Source organism: Nycticebus coucang, chromosome 2, assembly GCF_027406575.1.
Source record: "Nycticebus coucang isolate mNycCou1 chromosome 2, mNycCou1.pri, whole genome shotgun sequence".
NCBI classification, from domain to species: Eukaryota; Metazoa; Chordata; class Mammalia; order Primates; family Lorisidae; genus Nycticebus; species Nycticebus coucang.
In genome coordinates this window covers 156,832,178-156,849,556 of record NC_069781.1, presented here as the reverse complement: position 1 = coordinate 156,849,556, position 17,379 = coordinate 156,832,178, and the positions used below count along the sequence as shown (strand labels likewise).

The 17,379-nt window shown below is 44.1% G+C and overlaps 1 protein-coding gene across 1 annotated transcript; it reads left to right on the top strand.

Moving 5' to 3' along the window:
* The first annotated feature begins 12,602 nt into the window (after nucleotides 1-12,602).
* PRSS54 (serine protease 54) lies at nucleotides 12,603-17,377 on the top strand. The gene is made up of 3 exons (XM_053602997.1): nucleotides 12,603-12,842; nucleotides 13,436-13,567; nucleotides 16,743-17,377. Exons 1-3 carry the CDS (start codon nucleotides 12,618-12,620, stop codon nucleotides 17,289-17,291), a joined length of 906 nt encoding a protein of 301 aa, XP_053458972.1. The 5' UTR covers nucleotides 12,603-12,617; the 3' UTR covers nucleotides 17,292-17,377.
* Nucleotides 17,378-17,379: the final 2 nt, after the last annotated feature.

Here is a 17,379-nt window from a genome sequence, read left to right as displayed (position 1 = left end):
CAGATTGAGAGGAAAAGTGACCGGTGTGAGCTGCCTTCTCTCCCTGGGCCATCGCACACACCGTAACTGAGCATCAGTGTGGACAGCTGGCCCTGCCACTTGACTGCACGGAACCAAGCCCAAAGGATGTGACAGGTCAGTACCCTGCGTCCTGGAGCCTTTGCTGGTGGAAAGGAAAGATGGAAAACCTCCAATGCTGGTGGCAGGGGGCTCGACCCTTTGGGGAGGAAAGGGAAAGCCCCACGTGTGTCTGGGAAGGGGACAGAGCCATGGGGTGTTTTGCTTTTCCAGCTGCCCATGGTGTCTGTGGCGGCTCTCTCGGGATGGCGGAGACGCAAGCGATGCTCTTGGTCCTGCTCTGCGCTTTCCACTCTGCGCTTTCCGACAGTGAGTGTGCTTCTCTCCTCCTCTGACTTTAGCTGCTCCTGTCCCATGCAAGGGGGACCATCTGGGGAAATGAAGTGTCCCTCAGTGCAGGGAGTGGCTCAGGGATGATGACTCACAGCACTTTGCTCTGGGAAGCATGCTGGCGACAGGAGCCAGGCAAAGAAGTGAAACATGGGATATGGATGGAGGAAACTCACGTCAGGGCTACTCCTTAGGCAGAGTGCCCTAAGTCACGGCTGTCAGGCCCTCTGGGCAGCGGGGACAGCACGAGATCTGCCTCTCCACTCACAGCCCTGCCCTGCCCTCCTGGGGTGTGCTGCTCTTCTGCAAACTATGACCCCTAATTGCAGGGCTGCTCTCAGGAGCAGTGGGCGCTTCTGCGCGTCATGCTGTCTGTGTCTTGGGGACTACCAGAAGTTCAGACAGCAGAAGTGGCAGCTGTGGTCCCCGCTTCCCCTGACTCTAGGTTGTTCAGGACTAAGACTTCCAGCCTAGAAAGGGGCAGGTGACGAGGGGACACCTGACTAAAGCAGGCTCTCTCCCACCTTGCTGCCATCCCAGCTGGCTTTGCCCCATCTTCCTGGAGTTAGATGGGAGACATGAGGAAGCCTCCCCCCATCATGTGTAAAGAGGGGACTCCTCCACCTTCCTCAGCCTCTTCTATACCTCCTTCCAGTCCCCAGGAGAACAGGGGATACCAGAAAATATAGAAAGGCATCACCTTTATTGTTTTTAATTTATTTTTATTATTTTTATTTTTTTAGAGACAGAGTCTCACTTTGTCACCCTCGGTAGAGTGCTGTGGCATCACAGCTTACAGCAACCTAACAGCTCTTAGGCTTAAGCAATTCCCTTGCCTCAGCCTCCCAAGTAGCTGGGACTACAGGCGCCCGCCACAACGCCCGGCTATTTTTTTGTTGCAGTTTGGCTGGGGCTGGGTTTGAGCCTGCCACCCTCAGTATATGGGGCCAGTGCCCTACTCACTGAGCCAAAGGCGCTACTCCTTTTATTTATTTATTTATTTATTTATTTATTTATTTATTTTTTGAGACAAAGTCTCACTATGTTGCCTTAAGTAGAATGCTGTGGTGTCACAGCTCACAGCAACTTCAAACTCCTGGGCTCAAGTGATTCTCTTGCCTCAGCCTCCCAAGCAGGTGGGACAACAGATGCCCACCACAATGCCCTGCATTTTTTTGTTGCAGTTGTCATTATTGTTTAGCTGGCCCAGGCTGGGGTCGAACCCACCACCCTTAGCGTATGTGGCTGGTGCTATAACCACTGTGCTAGGGGCACCGAGCCTAAAGGCATCACCTTTAGAAAGACACAACTAAGTGACCCAGAGCAAACATTTCATCTCTGGGTTAGATTTCCAAGGGTTTTGTAAGGGCAAATGAGCTGGCCAACCAGAGCTTTTAAAAAGTAAAAGTAATCACATGCCTGTAGGCGCCTGTTGGGTTAGGAAGAATTGGTTAATGCCTTGCGCCACAGATTGTCAGTGTCCCAAGAAAGAATTAGACTGAAGGAGTCCTGTCTTTGGTGGTTCTGAGCACTTTGTGGCCATACAGACACATCTTGCTGTCAAACAGCTGTCATTGTTCCAGTAAAGTCTCCGACTGTCAATTAAAGGAGATATTTACTCATACAATGTCCCCTATGGAGAGGTCCCTGTATGTGATTGCTGTGTGTTACAATCAGCTCTAGTATCATGGTTTAGAAACTGGTTTTGGTGCTTACATCCTAGGGAAGTTCTACTAGACGTCATGCCCTGGGCAGAGTTCATGCTTCCTATTCTGTACACTCTGAGCATAGTCCCTGTGTCACTTGTCTCTCTGTATGGCCACCACTTTAGCATGTCACTGTGATAGACTCCTGAAATCCATCCCTAGAAGTCCGGGCCCCAGCTCAGCACCTGGCAGGGCCGGGTGTGTCTGGGTGAATGGCTGCAGCAGTAGTTGCCAATGGTCTGATCCATATAGGCCACTGGTGATACCCATCATGTGACACCCATGAACCAGGGCTACTGCTTTAGAAGCAAGCTCTGGGTGCTTGAGGTTTGGGTTTTACAGACAGCAACCAGAGCAGTGGTTTACATTTTTAAAACATGGAATCATCTCTTTAGCCCTTGGCTTAGCATTGTCAGTCATGGGGATACAGTTTGCAAAGTGCATCCCATAACCTCACCTGATGTGATTTTCACCACAGCCCTAAAAGGTGTGCAGGCCCAGGATTATTGCCCCACATTTCAAAAGAGGAAGCTGAGGTCTTACAGCAGACCAAGGGGCCAATGTGATTTTGGAATCTGCATCCAGGCCCTTCCCAAATACACCTGAGAATCTCCCCTGGGGAGCTTTTTTTAGAAAATGCAGTTGCCAGGGGTTCTGGCCCATGAAACGTGCTGTCAGCGTTGAGAATCTGCCTGCTCTCCACCCTATTATGAGAGGCTGAGATGGGCACCCCCAGACACAGTAAGGAGGGTGGCACTAGTCCTGTGGGCATGGACTCACCAGAATAGGGCGTAGGGACTCTTAAGGGCAGCAGAGGGGGTCAGCAGTCGGGAAGAGGAAAATGGCTGGTGTGAATGCATTCCACAGTGGTGCCGGGAAAGCAGGAGATGCGGCCCACCCAACTGGGGCTTTGAAGAAGCCAGTTCCCACTTCTAACTAGATGACTTGCAAGGGCCCTTCCTGTTCTAGCAGCCTGGCACTTTTATACAGAGCAATATAGCCGTTCTGGGCCCTGGGGCTGGCAGGAAGAGCCTATCATTGAACACATTGACTACCACACTAGAAAAAAAAATTGCCATGGGGCCACGGTGTTTTATTACAACTCATCATATAATCTGTGTGCTACAGCAGGGCAGCATGAGCTGCCTGTGCACCTATCAGCTCCCAAACAGACATGTAGACATGTGATAAACACACACACACACACACACACACACACACACAAAAAATGCTTTACAAGGCCCCAAGTTCAAAACTAGTGTAAGTTAAATACAGCTCACATGACAGTTAATGTGTTATTCTTAGTAAAGCATCACAAGAATGGAGAAGCATGAATCCTATATACTCAATTTTGATATGAGGACAATTAATGACAATTATGGGGGGGAACAGAAAGAGGGAAGGAGGGAGGTGGGTGGGGCCTTGGTGTGTGTCACACTTTATGGGGGCAAGACATGATTGCAAGAGGGACTTTACCTAACAATTGCAATCAGTATAACCTGGCTTATTGTACCCTCAATGAATCCCCAACAATAAAAAAAAAAAATACTTAACTTTCATTGGAAACAAACAAGTCCAGCTTCTAGAGAAGGTGGAGGTGGCCCACTCTAGGGTGTGGGAAGGCCAGGGCTGAGCAGGCCTGGGTGGGTCAGAGATTGCCACCCCACATGCCACGACCTTCTAGCCCTGTAACAAGAAGTCAGGGAGAGTTTAGTTGTCATATCTCTTTTGTTCGTGCACCAGATGATTTACTGAGCACTTATTATGTGCCAGGCATGGTGCCAACACCTAGGGATCCACTGGCAAGCAAAGCAGACACACCAGGAAGAGGGACGTGTGTTAACAGCCTGCAGGGAGGAACAGGGGCAAATGTGAGGATATGAAATGTGGATGCAGCCTAGACTGAGATTGGAAGGTCTAATAGAGTTTTGATCCATCTGGCCCTATATCCAATTGTGTGACTCCAGCAAGTGCTTACTGGTTCTAAGACTCAGTTTTCTCATTGACAAACTGGGAATGACACCACCTCTCGGGGCTGCTGGGGGAATTGTATGAAGTGTACATCAGCAGTTCTCAAATTTTTTGGCCTCAGGACACCTTTACACTTTTTAAAAAAAGTATTGAGTACCTCAGGAGAATATTTTTTTTTTTTTTTTTTTGCTTATGAGTCTTATCTTTGCATATTTACTGTATTAGAAATTAAAACTGGAAAATTTTAAAACACATGAATATATAAGTTCACGCATACTATTAGCCATCACGGTGATGACATTTCACAGCCTCTGTACAGGAGTGGGAGAGAAGGAGAGGGAAAACGCAAACAATGTTTTTGTATTCTTATGAAAACAGTTTTAATCCTGAAAGCACAAAAGGATCTTAAGGACTCCCACAGACCGCCCCCCACCCCAACACTTTGAGAACTGCCAATATATCTAAAAGTTTGTAGAAACTTCCACGTGCTCCATAGATGAAAGTTATTTTCAGTAGTCTAAAGTGATTTTGAGGTTCACAGATGCCACCAAACATCTTTTATGGGGAAGAAGACCCACTAGGAAAAAAAAGAAATAAGGTGATACAGTGAAGAGAATGGTGGACAGCCAGCTGGGGAGGGGTCCTGAGGCCTGGCTAGATGGTGGTGAGCAGCTCCTTGCCCAGCAGTGAGGTCCCGCACCCCTCTGCAGGTTGTGGCATACAGAGAGTTTCCATTTTGGATGACTCCGGTCTTCAGGAGAGCTTGGTCAGCAGAATGGAGTTCCCCTGGGTAGTGTCACTGCAGGATTCTCAGTACACCCACCTGGCTTTCGGCTGCATCCTCAGTGAGTTCTGGATCCTCAGCATCGCTTCGGCCCTTCAGAACAGGCCAGTACCCCTGCGCTGGGGACTTCTGCCACTGCTGGGGTGGGTGGGGGCGGCTCTGTCTCCTACCCTTCCTGGGGCAGTTCAGCCCGTGCTTTACCGTGAGCCTTAGGGCCCTAAAGTCACCAGGTACCAAGGCTGTTCTCCACTGTGAGGGCTGTGGGCCTCACAACAGAACAGTAAAATGATTCTTCCCCCATTTTATACAGGAAGGATATGCATTCTGATTTCACTGTCATCACAGAGTCACAGACTCTTAATACGGGGCGGGTCCTTACGAAAGTTTTGAGATACACAAAAATCAAGAAACGTAAAATCTGCATGGATGGAAACAAACGAAGCCCTGCCAGCAACACCTATAAGGCGGGCAAGTTGAAACTTGCACGGGTGAATCAGAAAGGATGCTGTTGACTGTGTTTCTTGGAAGTGAAATAATGGACCATAACAAAGTCTGTCTCAAAACTTTCATAGTGACCCACGTATGAGGGTCTCAACGGCTTACCCTTTTAAGCCAGTCAATAAGAGTCCTGACCCAGGCCTGGCATGGTGGCTCATACCTGTATTCCTAGCATTCTGGGAGGCCAAGGCTGACGGATTGCCTGAGGAGTTCAGGATCAGCCTGAGCAAGGATGAGACTTTTGTCTGTAAAAGTAGCCGGGCATTGTGGCAGGTGCCTGTAATCCCAGCTATTGGGGAGGCTGAGGCACGAGGTCTCCTGAGCCCAAGAGTTTGAGGTTGCCATGAGCTATGACATGATGGCACTCTACCAAGGGTGACAGAAAGAGACTCTGTCTCAAAAGAAAAAGAAAGAGTCCTTACCTGAAAATACTTACCTCAGGCCTTGCAAATGTTACTGCCACAAATACATATATATACATAGGGAAAAGCCTTGAAGAAAATGCAGAAATTGTCCAAAGAGTGCAAATCAGAACACATGATTTCTATTTTCTTCTTTGAACTTCTCCACAGTCTCTAAATTCTGTACAATATCAATTCTGCATTCTTTAAACCAGAAAAAAAACATAAATATTGTTAAAGGAATAATTATTTAGTAAATATTTGTAACATGTTTTTGTAAATATGGTAAAAACATTTTTTAGTAAATATTTTTAAACTATCTCCCTTTTGTACCCAGTGATTTCACTTTTGGGAATCAACACTCAGGAAATAATTTCAGCCACTGGAAAAATTTTATGTATAAAGTTGTTCCTGAGATGGTGAATTACACATAAAACACTCGAAAGAAACCTAATATCCAATTATCACAGCTCAACAAATGACAGTATAATTTCTCATATTTCCCTATATATAATACATGGTATGTAATAATAATTACTAATATAAATTATTTATAAATACACACATACATGGAGTACGGTGGAGAGAGTATAATTACTGTACCTGGCTAAATAGATCATAATAGAAACCCTTTATGGAATATTGTGCAGCTGATGAATATTTTAGCGTATGATTTTTACGTAATTGAAAATACGTGTAACACATACATGGGTCTTAAATACAAGTGTAAGTTTATAATTTTACATACGTGTATTTTGTGTGTACTGCATGGATACTTGTACACGTGCATGTAGTACATAGCAAAATGTTCAGAAGGAACCACAGGGTGTATAGTGAAAATCAGCTTGTTCCTTCCCCTCCCATCTATCCCTAGTTTCTCTTGAGCCACATTCTGTCACCAATTTCTTGGATTTTCCTCCTTAAATGCTCAATGTGTTTGTGTATATCTATATGCCTATAGATACAGCTATGTTGATTATTTTCTCTATTTTAAGAGAGAGAACTTTCTCTCATTCTGTATTAGCTCAGACTGGGTGACTTAAGCAACAGAAATGTATATCTCACAATTCTGGAGGTTAAAAGTCCAAGATCAAGGTGCCAGCAGACTTGGTGTCTCCCGTGGCCTCTCTCTGTGGCTTGCAGAAAGCTACCCTTTTGCTGTGTCCTCACCTGGCCTTTTCTTTGTGTGGGTGTCCCACTGGATAAGGGCCTTGCCCTTAGGACTCCATTAACCATAACTACCTCTACCTCCAAATATGGAGATAAAAGCCCTCTCTTCAAATATGGTCACATTGAAAGGTAGGGCTTCCACCTCTGAATTTGGAGGGACACAGTTCAGTCCACAGCATTCTGTCCTCAGACTCGCCAAAATTCATGTCCTTCTGGCATACAAAATACATCCATCCCATCCCAACATCCCCCAAAGTCTTCCAGTATCAGTTCCATGTCCCAAATCTCATCTAAATATCAACTAAATCAGGTATTGGTGAGACCCAAGGTATGATTCATTTTGAGTCAATATTCCTGTCCATCTGTGAGTCCTGTGAAGCCAGACAAGTTATGTCCTCCAAAACTATAATGGTGAGACAGGCATACGGTAGATACTCTCATTCCAAAGGGGAGAAACTGGAAAGAAGACTGGGGACAGCTTCCAAGCAATTCTAAAACCTAGCAAGAAAAATTCCATTAGATTTTGAGGCTTAAGAATAATCCTTTAAGGATTGATGTCCTATCCTCTGGGCCCACTGGGGTAACAGTCCTGTCTTTTAGGCCCAGTAGGGTGGCAGCATTGCCCCTCCTCAGCCCTGGACAGTGGCCACTGCTCTAAAGCTCTGGTTGGGGACCTTGATCTTGAGGCAGTGGGCTGGGTTAAACTGGTCCACTGAATCTAAGGAGCAAGCAGCCTTGTCCTCCAGACCTGTGCATGCTGGGCCTGTGGCAAGGATGGTACCCCTACTTGAATCACCTGTGGGATCATTTTCCCTTTTCTTGAAGGATAATACAAATTTGCTGTATTTTCCCATTCTGTAGAATCCAAGAAGTGTAGGGCCTTCCTTCATTTTGTCCCGTTTCTGTTTCCTTTGTTCCAAATTGGTAGTGTTTCTGCAGTATAATCCCATAATCCCTTTACGGGGGTTGTTCAAAGTGCAACCACACCCTCAGTGCTCTCTGCAAAACCTACTTTATTCTTTGCAATATGGACAACCTGAGAATTTTCTTCAAGTTCTGGTTCTTTTTTGTTTCCTTCTTCAGTTCACATCTCTCTTCTCATGGTTTACTATAAGCAGTGAAGAGAAACCAGTCTGCCCTTTCAACACTTTGCTTAGGAATCTCAGCTAAATATCCACGTTCATTTTTATAATTCCTTCTTTCCCACAAAACACTAGAACACAATTTGACCAAGTTCCGTGCCATTTTATAACATGGACTATTTTCCTTCCTGTTTCCAATAAAGTCCTCTAAGGCAATCTAGGCTTTTTCTAGATTGCCTCAAAACTCTACCAATTGCTTAGCTACAAAGCTACTTCTACATTTTTATGTATTTGCTAAGTAGAATTCTTAGCACCAAACTCTGTGTTAGTCTGCTAGAGGTGACCATAGAAATTTATTTTCAGAGCTCTGGAGACTGGCAGTCTAAGATTAAGATGTTGACAGATTTGGTTTCTCCTGAGCTCTCTCTCCTTGGCCCACAGATGGCTGCCTTTCCACTGTGTCCTCACCTGACCCTTTCTCTCTGTGTACTCATCCTTGGCACCTCTTCTTCCTATAAGAACACCAGGCCTGCTAGATTATAGCCACATCCTGACGCCTCATTTACCCTTAATTGCTTCTAAAAGAACCTGTCTTTAAATAAAACCCCCTTACATTGGAGGTTAGGGCTTTAACGTATACATTTTGGGTGGGGAAGGTAACACAGTTCAGTCCATAACACCCCCTAATTCAACTAGGATAGCACACCATACAAACATTTCATTCTTAGCTTTCTTCACTCTAACTTTGGACACTTTTTCTTACTGTATTCTTTTTGTGAGCTGCACAGTATCCCATAGTTTTCTATTAAGGAAAATTTGGGTTGTTTCCAATCTTTCACTAGCGCCAAGAAAAGGCAGCAGATACTCTTGTACACTCATTATTTCACACATGTGCAAGTGTATCATGGTGTGAATAACCCAGGAGAGAAAAGACTGGGCTAGAAAAGGTAAGCACTTGTGATCCTGATAGCTACTGCCAGCTAGCCCTCCATGGAGGGTCTGTTTTCTATGCGGTGTTTTCATTATGGCTGTTTTCTACTTAGTCTTCTCTTTCGGTTTTGATTTTCTCTTTGACTCAAGGGTTTTTTTTAAAGACAGAGTTTTAAAATGTCCAGGTGGTAGGGGATTTTGTTTGTTTTGTTTTTGAACATTGAGGTATACCATATGGTGATCTATTTAGAAATTTGCTGAGGTTGTCCTGTGGCCACTGTAGGTGTGGTTCATGTGAATATTTTATGCAGGAAAAATAAAAGGTCACCTGTGCTGGGTGTGTAATTTATTTAGTTATTTATTTTTATCATTTTCTTCAGTCTTGCTCTGTTGCCCAGGCTAGGGCACAGTGGAGTCATTGTAGCTCACTTAGACCTGGTACTCCTGGGCTCAAGTGATCCTCCTGGCTTTAGGCGCCCAGGTAGCTAGAACTACAGGCTTGCACCACCATGCCTGGCTAATTTTTCTGTTTTTGGCACAGACAGGATCTTTTTATGTTACTCAGGCTGATCTCAAACTTCTGGCCTCCAGCTATCCTCCTGCCTCAAACTCCCAAAGTGCTAAGGTTATAGGTGTGAATCACCATCCCCAGCTAGTATATAATTTAATATATAAAGTTGGGGGTGCAAGGCTACTTGGTCTAGACAGAGGTGAATTAAAATCTCCTATCATGAACAGCCTTCTGTTTATTTCTCCTTCTATTTCTTATCACATTGTGAATACTGTGTCACTTGCAGATATTTGTAACCGTGAGTTCTTCTCTATAGACTGATTCTTTATCATCATTAAGAGTCTTTCTTTCTCTTGCCTAACAACATTCTTCTCTGAATTAATGTTCAGAATGTGGTTCCTGTTTCTTGTTTTTGTCTTAGTTTCTGTTTTCTGTTTTTATTGCTGCTTATTTTTCTTTTTGCTATATTACATTTCTTTTGTATTTCTCTTCTGACAAACTTGGAGAGCTTGGATTTTCAGTCTGGTTTTCATCTTAGAGTTATACTTTATATAAGATATCCAAATCCTCTGCTTCTTTCTAGACAATCCTCTGTAGACTTTCTACTATGGCCAGGACCAGAATTCCTATCTTTTCCTTTTCCCCCTTCTTCTATCACCCAATTTGAATAGATCATATATTCTATTCATGGATTCAATGATATACTTGCTTACCCTTATTACTTCATACATTAGCTATAAATGAACATTTAGGCTCCTTCCTCTGACTTTTCTTTCCACCTATTTTATTATTTCCAGGGTTTATACCTTTATACCAATCTATAACTTTTTTAAGTTTTTCTTTTTAGTCCAATATTATAATAAATTTCATACTTCCTATTAGTCCTTTTGCTGAATTTTCTCTAACATTAGGTTTGGCTAAACTTTGTATTCAAAAATTCTTTAAAAGGCTTTCAAGAACCTTATTTCCTTGGTCTTTACATTTTCACAAATGTGCTGTCCTTAGACCTGAATGATCACTTAAGTATAGAATTCATGGTTCACAACTTCTTTCCTTTTTTTTTTTTTTTGAGAGTCTTACTATATTTCCCTTGGTACAGTGCCATGGCATCACAGCTCACAGCAACCTCAAATACTTGAGCTCAAGTGATTTTCTTACCTCAGCCTCCCAAATAGCTTGGACTACAGGCACCTGCCACAACATCAGCTACTTTTAGAGATGGGGTCTCGCTCTTGCTCAGGCTGGTCTCAAACCCATGAGCTTAGGCAATCCGCCAGCCTCGGCCTCCCAGAGTGCTAGGATTACAGGTGTGAGCCACTGTGCCCAGCCCCTTCTTTCCTTTAGAATACTTTTATGAACATCCCAGGATTCTAATATTAAATCTTTCTCCCGCTCTGGCTTCTGGTATTAAATCTTGCTATGGAGAAGTACAAGACCATTCTGATTCTCTCACTATAGGTAGGGTGGCCACACATCCCTGTATGCCTGGGAGATGCCTGGTTGACAGCTCCTGTCCCACAGCATGCTGCTGTTAGCTCCGCCTTTCTCCCTCACAAGTTTCCTGGGTTAGACAACAGGGCCAAATTTAACTAAGGCAGCTTCTTTGCTGGTCTGGATACCCAAGGATTCCCTTTTTTGTTGCTCAGTTTTTCTAGCTAGGCTGAATCTCACTCATTTGCCTCTCTGGATCCACTCTCTACTCTTCCACCTGGTAGGCCCCAGGAGGCGCACCAGTACAGGTTCACCAATGGTTCCTCCTGCCTTCTGGGTTCCAGCTGGGTTTGGCTGAGGGGAGTGCTGGAAAGAGATGAGAGGACATGGATCCTCACCCCTCTCACTGCAGATTGGCTTCTTTTTCCAGCTAAGTGACCCACTCTGCACCTCTCTGACCACTCCTTCCCCTCACCTAGAACCCAGAGGTGTTATCAGCACCTCAGCAGGAAGCTGCCTGCACCATGCAGAACCCAGTGTACTACAGTATTTCCCTGAATCTTGCCAAGACCCTTTGTAAAGAGTCCCTTTATTAAACACTCAGTTTGCCTTATTTGAATGCTCCATGTGTTTCTATTGGGACCTGGTCAGGTATGTTTCAGTGTTGATTATTTTGTATCTCCAAACTGTAGATTCAAGTATCATGCCTGGAAAACTTTCTTAAATTATATCTTGAAATATTTTTTCCTGTTTTATTCTTGTGATTAGTTTCTTTCTGGTCTGCTGGCTATCCTTTGACTGTCATGTCTGTCATTTTCCTTTCTAGCTTTAAAAATAGTTGCTAGTTTCCATTTCATTTTGGTCACTTTTCTCAATGCCCCTAATTGTGTTTTCCGTGGTCCAGAAAACACAGCATTCTCCTTTAAGGCTGCTTCAATTTGACCTTCATTTGGGTGATGGGTTTGTTTCTTTTCTTTTCTCTTATTTGCTGAGAACTACACTTAACTAGTTTTTTCTGAGCTCTGTGGCAGTAGGTGTCATCATCTATAACTCTCTGCACTCCGGCTATCCTTCGCTGCTTTCATCAGCCCTTTCTCTAATTCTGAGGTTTGCTTTCTTTAGTGTCTCTTGGTTTTATGGTGTTTGCATTTGTTTCTCATTCTCATAGTTCCTTTGGTGATTTCCAAGAGAAGAACGGGAAAACACAGAACTTAACTCCATCATTATTAAAATCAGAATTTCTCCAAAGTATATTTACAGAGCGTATAATAGGGAAAGATGCTTGTATTAAAATGTTAATTGCTAAAAGCAAGAGTCAAGATTACATCTTTGGTATAACTACAACTATTCACTTAGCAAATGACAACCAGGCAAAAAGAAAGTTAATAAGCAATAACATGTTAACAGATATTCCCTTTGGGTGCTGGGATAAATGGTCTTAAGACAGAAAAGTCCCTAAGATTCTACAAGTTCACAAAAGGAGGCACAAGCCTAGGGTTTTAGAAAAGACTTTCTGGAAACTCAGTCCAAAAGGATGAATTAAAATTAACACTGGGAAGATGAGCTGGAGGAGCATTCCAGGTTAGCGGGGGTGGGGGGGGTGTGTGTGTCAAAAACCAGTAAACAAAATAGGGAAGGGTGAAGTTTCCTTGCTGCATTGACTTCTTAAGATTCCTTTGTTCTCTCTCCAGGAAGGATATTGTCGCCATAGTGGGTATAGACAACATGGATCCCAGCAAGGTTGCTCACACAGAGTATCCGGTCAACACCATTATCATCCATGAGGACTTCAGTAACCAAACCATGAGCAATAACATAGCCCTCCTGAAGACAGACACAAAGATGCATTTCAATGACCTGGTCCAGTCCATCTGCTTCCTTAGCAGAAAGCTGCATATGAATCGAGCCTTGCGGAACTGCTGGGTGTCAGGATGGAACCCCACGTCTGCAGTTAATGCATCCCTTCTCTTGAGGAGGATGTGTGTGTGCTAGCGGGGTGGGGACTTGGATGAACCATTTTAGGGATTATCTTAATTTAGTCATTGAGCTTGCTCGAGGTTTTAGAGTTGGGCTGAAACCCTCACCTCCTCAGTCAAGATTCTAAGTGCTTGCCCTTTCTATGGTCATTCTTACATTACACTGGTCATTTTTCATCTAGCTGTGTATCAAAACTGGGAGTACATAGGCAGTGTGCAGGCTGAAATGAGTACAAGGTTATGGATGGGTGAGGGGACATTATTTCCTGAACTAGAGCTGACTGTCCTTTTGTCTAAGCCACCCTTGTTTTCTTTCATTCTTGGGAAAGGAAGAAAGAAAGAAATGAATACTCTCTAAGAGAAAGGGTGTTTCCTGCCTATATACACATTCACGTCCAAAGCAAAGGTAGTTTCCAGTAAAAATTCAGACACATTCTTGTTTATATGAAGAAAAGAGATTTATAGAAACATTTTCCACTCCCATTTGGATGTGTGAGTTGCAGTTGCATTGATGTCGGCAGCCACTTTCTCATTAGTAACTCTTGGGCTCTCTGTTGCATGGTTCAGACAGGACATCATATGACGATGAGTATCCTGAGGAAAGTCTTCGTGAAAGACGTTGATGTGTGTCCCTTACACAAACTCCAGAAAACAGGATGTGGCAGTCACACAAAAGAGGAAACTAAGTCTGTCTGCTTGGTAAGAACATGATGGGGTACAAGCTAAATGTTGAGAGTAAGAATTGTTCAAGTTGAGGAGCACCTTGGGACTCCCCCTTACTTGATGGGGAATCTCATGAGAGCAGGGACTGTAATTTGAGATTTGTGGCTGTGGCTGGGCTGAATAGCACTTAGCACATAGCAGGTGCTCAATAAATATCTGCTGAATGGACTAACCAGGCTATTATCAGTATAATATGAATAAGCATGTCTAAAGCACAGATTTTTTTTTTTTCTTGAGATGGAGTCTCACTTTGTCACCCTTGGTAGAGTGCCATGGTGTCATAGCTCACAGCAACCTCAAATTCTTGGGCTTAAGTGATTCTCTTGCCTCAGCCTCCTGAGTAGCTGGGACTATAGGTACCCACCACAATGCCCATCTATTTTTTTTTTGGAGGCAGGGTCTCGCTCTTACTAAGGCTGCTCTTGAACCTGTGAGCTCAGGCAATCCACCTGCCTCAGCCTCCCAGAGTGCTAGGATTACAGGCATAAAGCTATTTTTTAACTAGCTAAAAATGTGAAAGTGTGAGTCTGTCCCACACATGCGGATACACTTGGAGCAGACCTACAGTGTGAATTTACTGTGTTCAGATCCCAGGGAACCTAGACTCCACTTTGATACTACAATTTATCAGTCATTGGGTTTTTATTCTGTAAGAAGCCCTGCCCCACTCCGATGGGGGCTGTCCTATTGTCTCAGAAATGGTGCAAGACACAAACACCTGTGTTTGCGTCCAAAGGTTCCCTTGTATCCAAATATGCAGAAATTGTGGCTTATTGGGGTCACATAGTCAACAAATGCTGGAACAAACACAGAACCAAGGAATACCAGATATCCAGATAGAGTTTCTCTCCTCTGCTCTAAAATTGCTTTGCTAAGATGCCGATCACTTACTCTCTTCGAAACAACCTTTTTTTTTTTTTTTGTGGTTTTTGGCCAGGGCTGGGTTTGAACCCATCACCTCTGGCATATGGGGCTGGTGCCCTACCCCTTTGAGCCACAGGCACCACCCCGAAACAACCTTTAAGACTTCCTGATAGGGAACTATTTTTTTCCAGAAGGTTTAGAAGAGGAAAGCTGTTTTGGCTTTTTCTGTTTTCCTTGGAGATGGGCTCTCACTTTATCACCCAGGCTGGACTGCAGTAGTGTGATCATAGCTCACTGCACTTTTGAACAACTGGGCTCCACAGATCCTCCTACTTTGCTCTCCTCAGTAGCTGGAACTACTTTTTGTCTCTGTTGCTTGTGTTCAGAAGTCCTAGGCATAAACCACCAGGCATGGCTAGTTTTTTTACATATGTATTTTGTAGAGATGAAGGCTATGTTGCCATGCTGGACTCAAACTCCTGGACTCAAGTGATCCTCCAGCCTTGGCAAGATTTTTAGAGTAAGGGGGAAAATACACATATATAGACAATGGTTTCTAAAAGTCATTCTGGAGGACTGCTTCTCATTAAGCAGTAAGTTTGTCTTTTCAAGGTTGATTCAACATTTATTGAGTGCCTACTTTGTACTAGATCCTCTGCCAGATGGAAGACCTTAACGGCTTCTTACATTATATAATGTGTTAAAATACTGCAGAAATCACAGCTATTTAACAAAACCTTGTCCTTGACCGTTCCATCAATCCAGTATCTTACTTCATCCAATCCAAGATGCTGCCGTAGAATGCACCGTTGTTTTACGTAATGCCAAGGATGAAAAAATGCTGCCAGTTAAACTCTGATATCAACTGATTAAAAGACACATCCTAAATTCAAAGATGTTACTATGTTGCATATATCTTTAAACTCAATGGAAGATGGTAACTTGTTTAGACCCCCAAGTGATTACCTTTTAAACCCTCCTGCAAAGTTCAAGGTGGCTTTTAACTGTGGCACACCAGTTACAGTCCTTTGTTTTTGAACAGAATTGTGTTTGCAAACCATCTACTAGTGAATCCTTCCCTCTCTTGGAAATGTGTTCTAGTGGCCAGAGGTCCTCAAAGCCACACTTATCACATGAAGAATAAACCACCAGGTTCAGTGTCTGCCTGATGGGTTTCCCACAGATACCTGACAAAACGCACAGTCACTCTGAACTCACCCCCGCCCCTTTTTCTTTTACAATTAATTGTTAGGGCTTTTGCTTAATGCGCAGGGAGAGGATTGTGCGATGAAAGAGCCGCCTCTGTGTTGCGACCACTCTCTTAGGAGATGAGGCAAGGCTGCTCCCGAGGGGCTGCGGGTACTTTTTGTCTCTGTTGCTTGTGTTCAGAAGTCCTAGTGGCTCAGGATTATGGGGAAGAGAAAAAGCAGTATCTTCTGTACCTGGGTGGACTAACAAACTACAAAACTATGCAATCCTTCATCAAATGGTTTGTCCTAAATTACACTTTTTCTTCCTCAAAATATAAAGCCACTGTTAAGACAAACTGGGAATGGGATGGGTAAAACTTTTCACAGAAAAATGGCCTATTACAGTAAAACTCCAAGATGATATGAGTTAATATTTCATTGAGCACACACTGCCTGCCTACCAGGTCCTGGGCTAAGTATTCTGCATGGGTTTCAGACATTAACTGTGTTCCCACTTTGGCTCTGAGAGAATTTGTGACCCAGGGTCACATATTTAGCTAAGTGTGCCAAGCTTCCACCCACTCACCTCACCGGTGAGGTAGAGTGTGTGTGGCGGAATTCTGCAGTCCCCAGAACACTGCGCCCTCAGAGTGGGAAGGTTAAGAGCACAGCAGGGCCAGGGAACTAACAGGTGGGATAGCAGGCAGCTGCCAGGTCAGAAGAAGCTACTCGAAACAAGAATGGAAGTGAAGTAGAGAGAAGGGGGAATGTGAGCATTTCAGGCCGGGAAAAAAAAATACCAACATTCTAGAAATGAGAAGCCAGGAGAGAGTGAGGATTTAGTCAAGGTACTGAACTATCAATCAGGGAGCTAGAGGCAATCTGCAGAAGTCCACAAATAATTTGCATAATACAAGGAAAAGTCACCCTGTTGGAATTTGTGGTGTCTGGATTTCAAATGGTATCCTATGATTTGCCCCATTTCTGGTGAGAACCAGGGTAAAACATTTGTAGAACAAACAGCAAATTGCACGAGATATATTTAAAAAAGAAAACAACTTTTTCTAAGACCTGAAGCCTTCTGTCCTTTGTCACAGGGGGAACCAGGAAGCCCAATGATGTGCCAGCTGGAGAAGATGAGTCTGTGGGTTCTGCAAGGACTTCTGACCTACGGTGGTGAGAAATGCCCTGGCCTTTTTGTGTACACCAAGGTGGAAGACTACAGCGACTGGATCATGTACAAGACTAAGCGGACTGGCCTTCCCGTGTCTTCGCTTCACCAGTGGGAGAAGCTGATCTCTCTCTCTAACCCTAGATTATACGCAGCCACGACAAACGGCGCACATTTTGGACGGGGCTACCTCAGATGGGGCTACCCATCACACTTCCAAGGACAAAGAAAGTCCAGTATGCATTTACAGAAAGCAAACAGCTCTAGATATGGTCAGGACCTTAGGCTAAAGGATGTAAGGGAATCAGGCAGGCTGCAGGCAGCCATACAGCCCGTGTACTATGACTACTATGGCGGGGAGGTTGCGGACAGCAGGTCTGCTGCGGGTCAGAACAGGGTGCGTCAGCCCCAAGAAATCATCTTGGTTTTCTTTGTGCTTGTTTTCTTTTGCAGCAGTGTCTACCATAGGAGCTAACCTACCAAACGGAAGAGTAAGCTCAGAAGGCTGAGTGCCAGCCATTCGCCAAGCTGTATTGGTGTCTGTTTTCAATAGTTACACACCT

Excerpts from the sequence above, each read along its gene's own strand:
- PRSS54 (XM_053602997.1), top strand. The coding sequence starts at position 12,618 with ATGGATCCCAGCAAGGTTGCTCACACAGAGTATCCGGTCAACACCATT. Across the intron at positions 12,843-13,435 it reads GATGGAACCCCACGTCTGCA|ACAGGACATCATATGACGAT; the intron begins GTTAATGCATCC and ends TGCATGGTTCAG. Across the intron at positions 13,568-16,742 it reads AAACTAAGTCTGTCTGCTTG|GGGGAACCAGGAAGCCCAAT; the intron begins GTAAGAACATGA and ends CCTTTGTCACAG.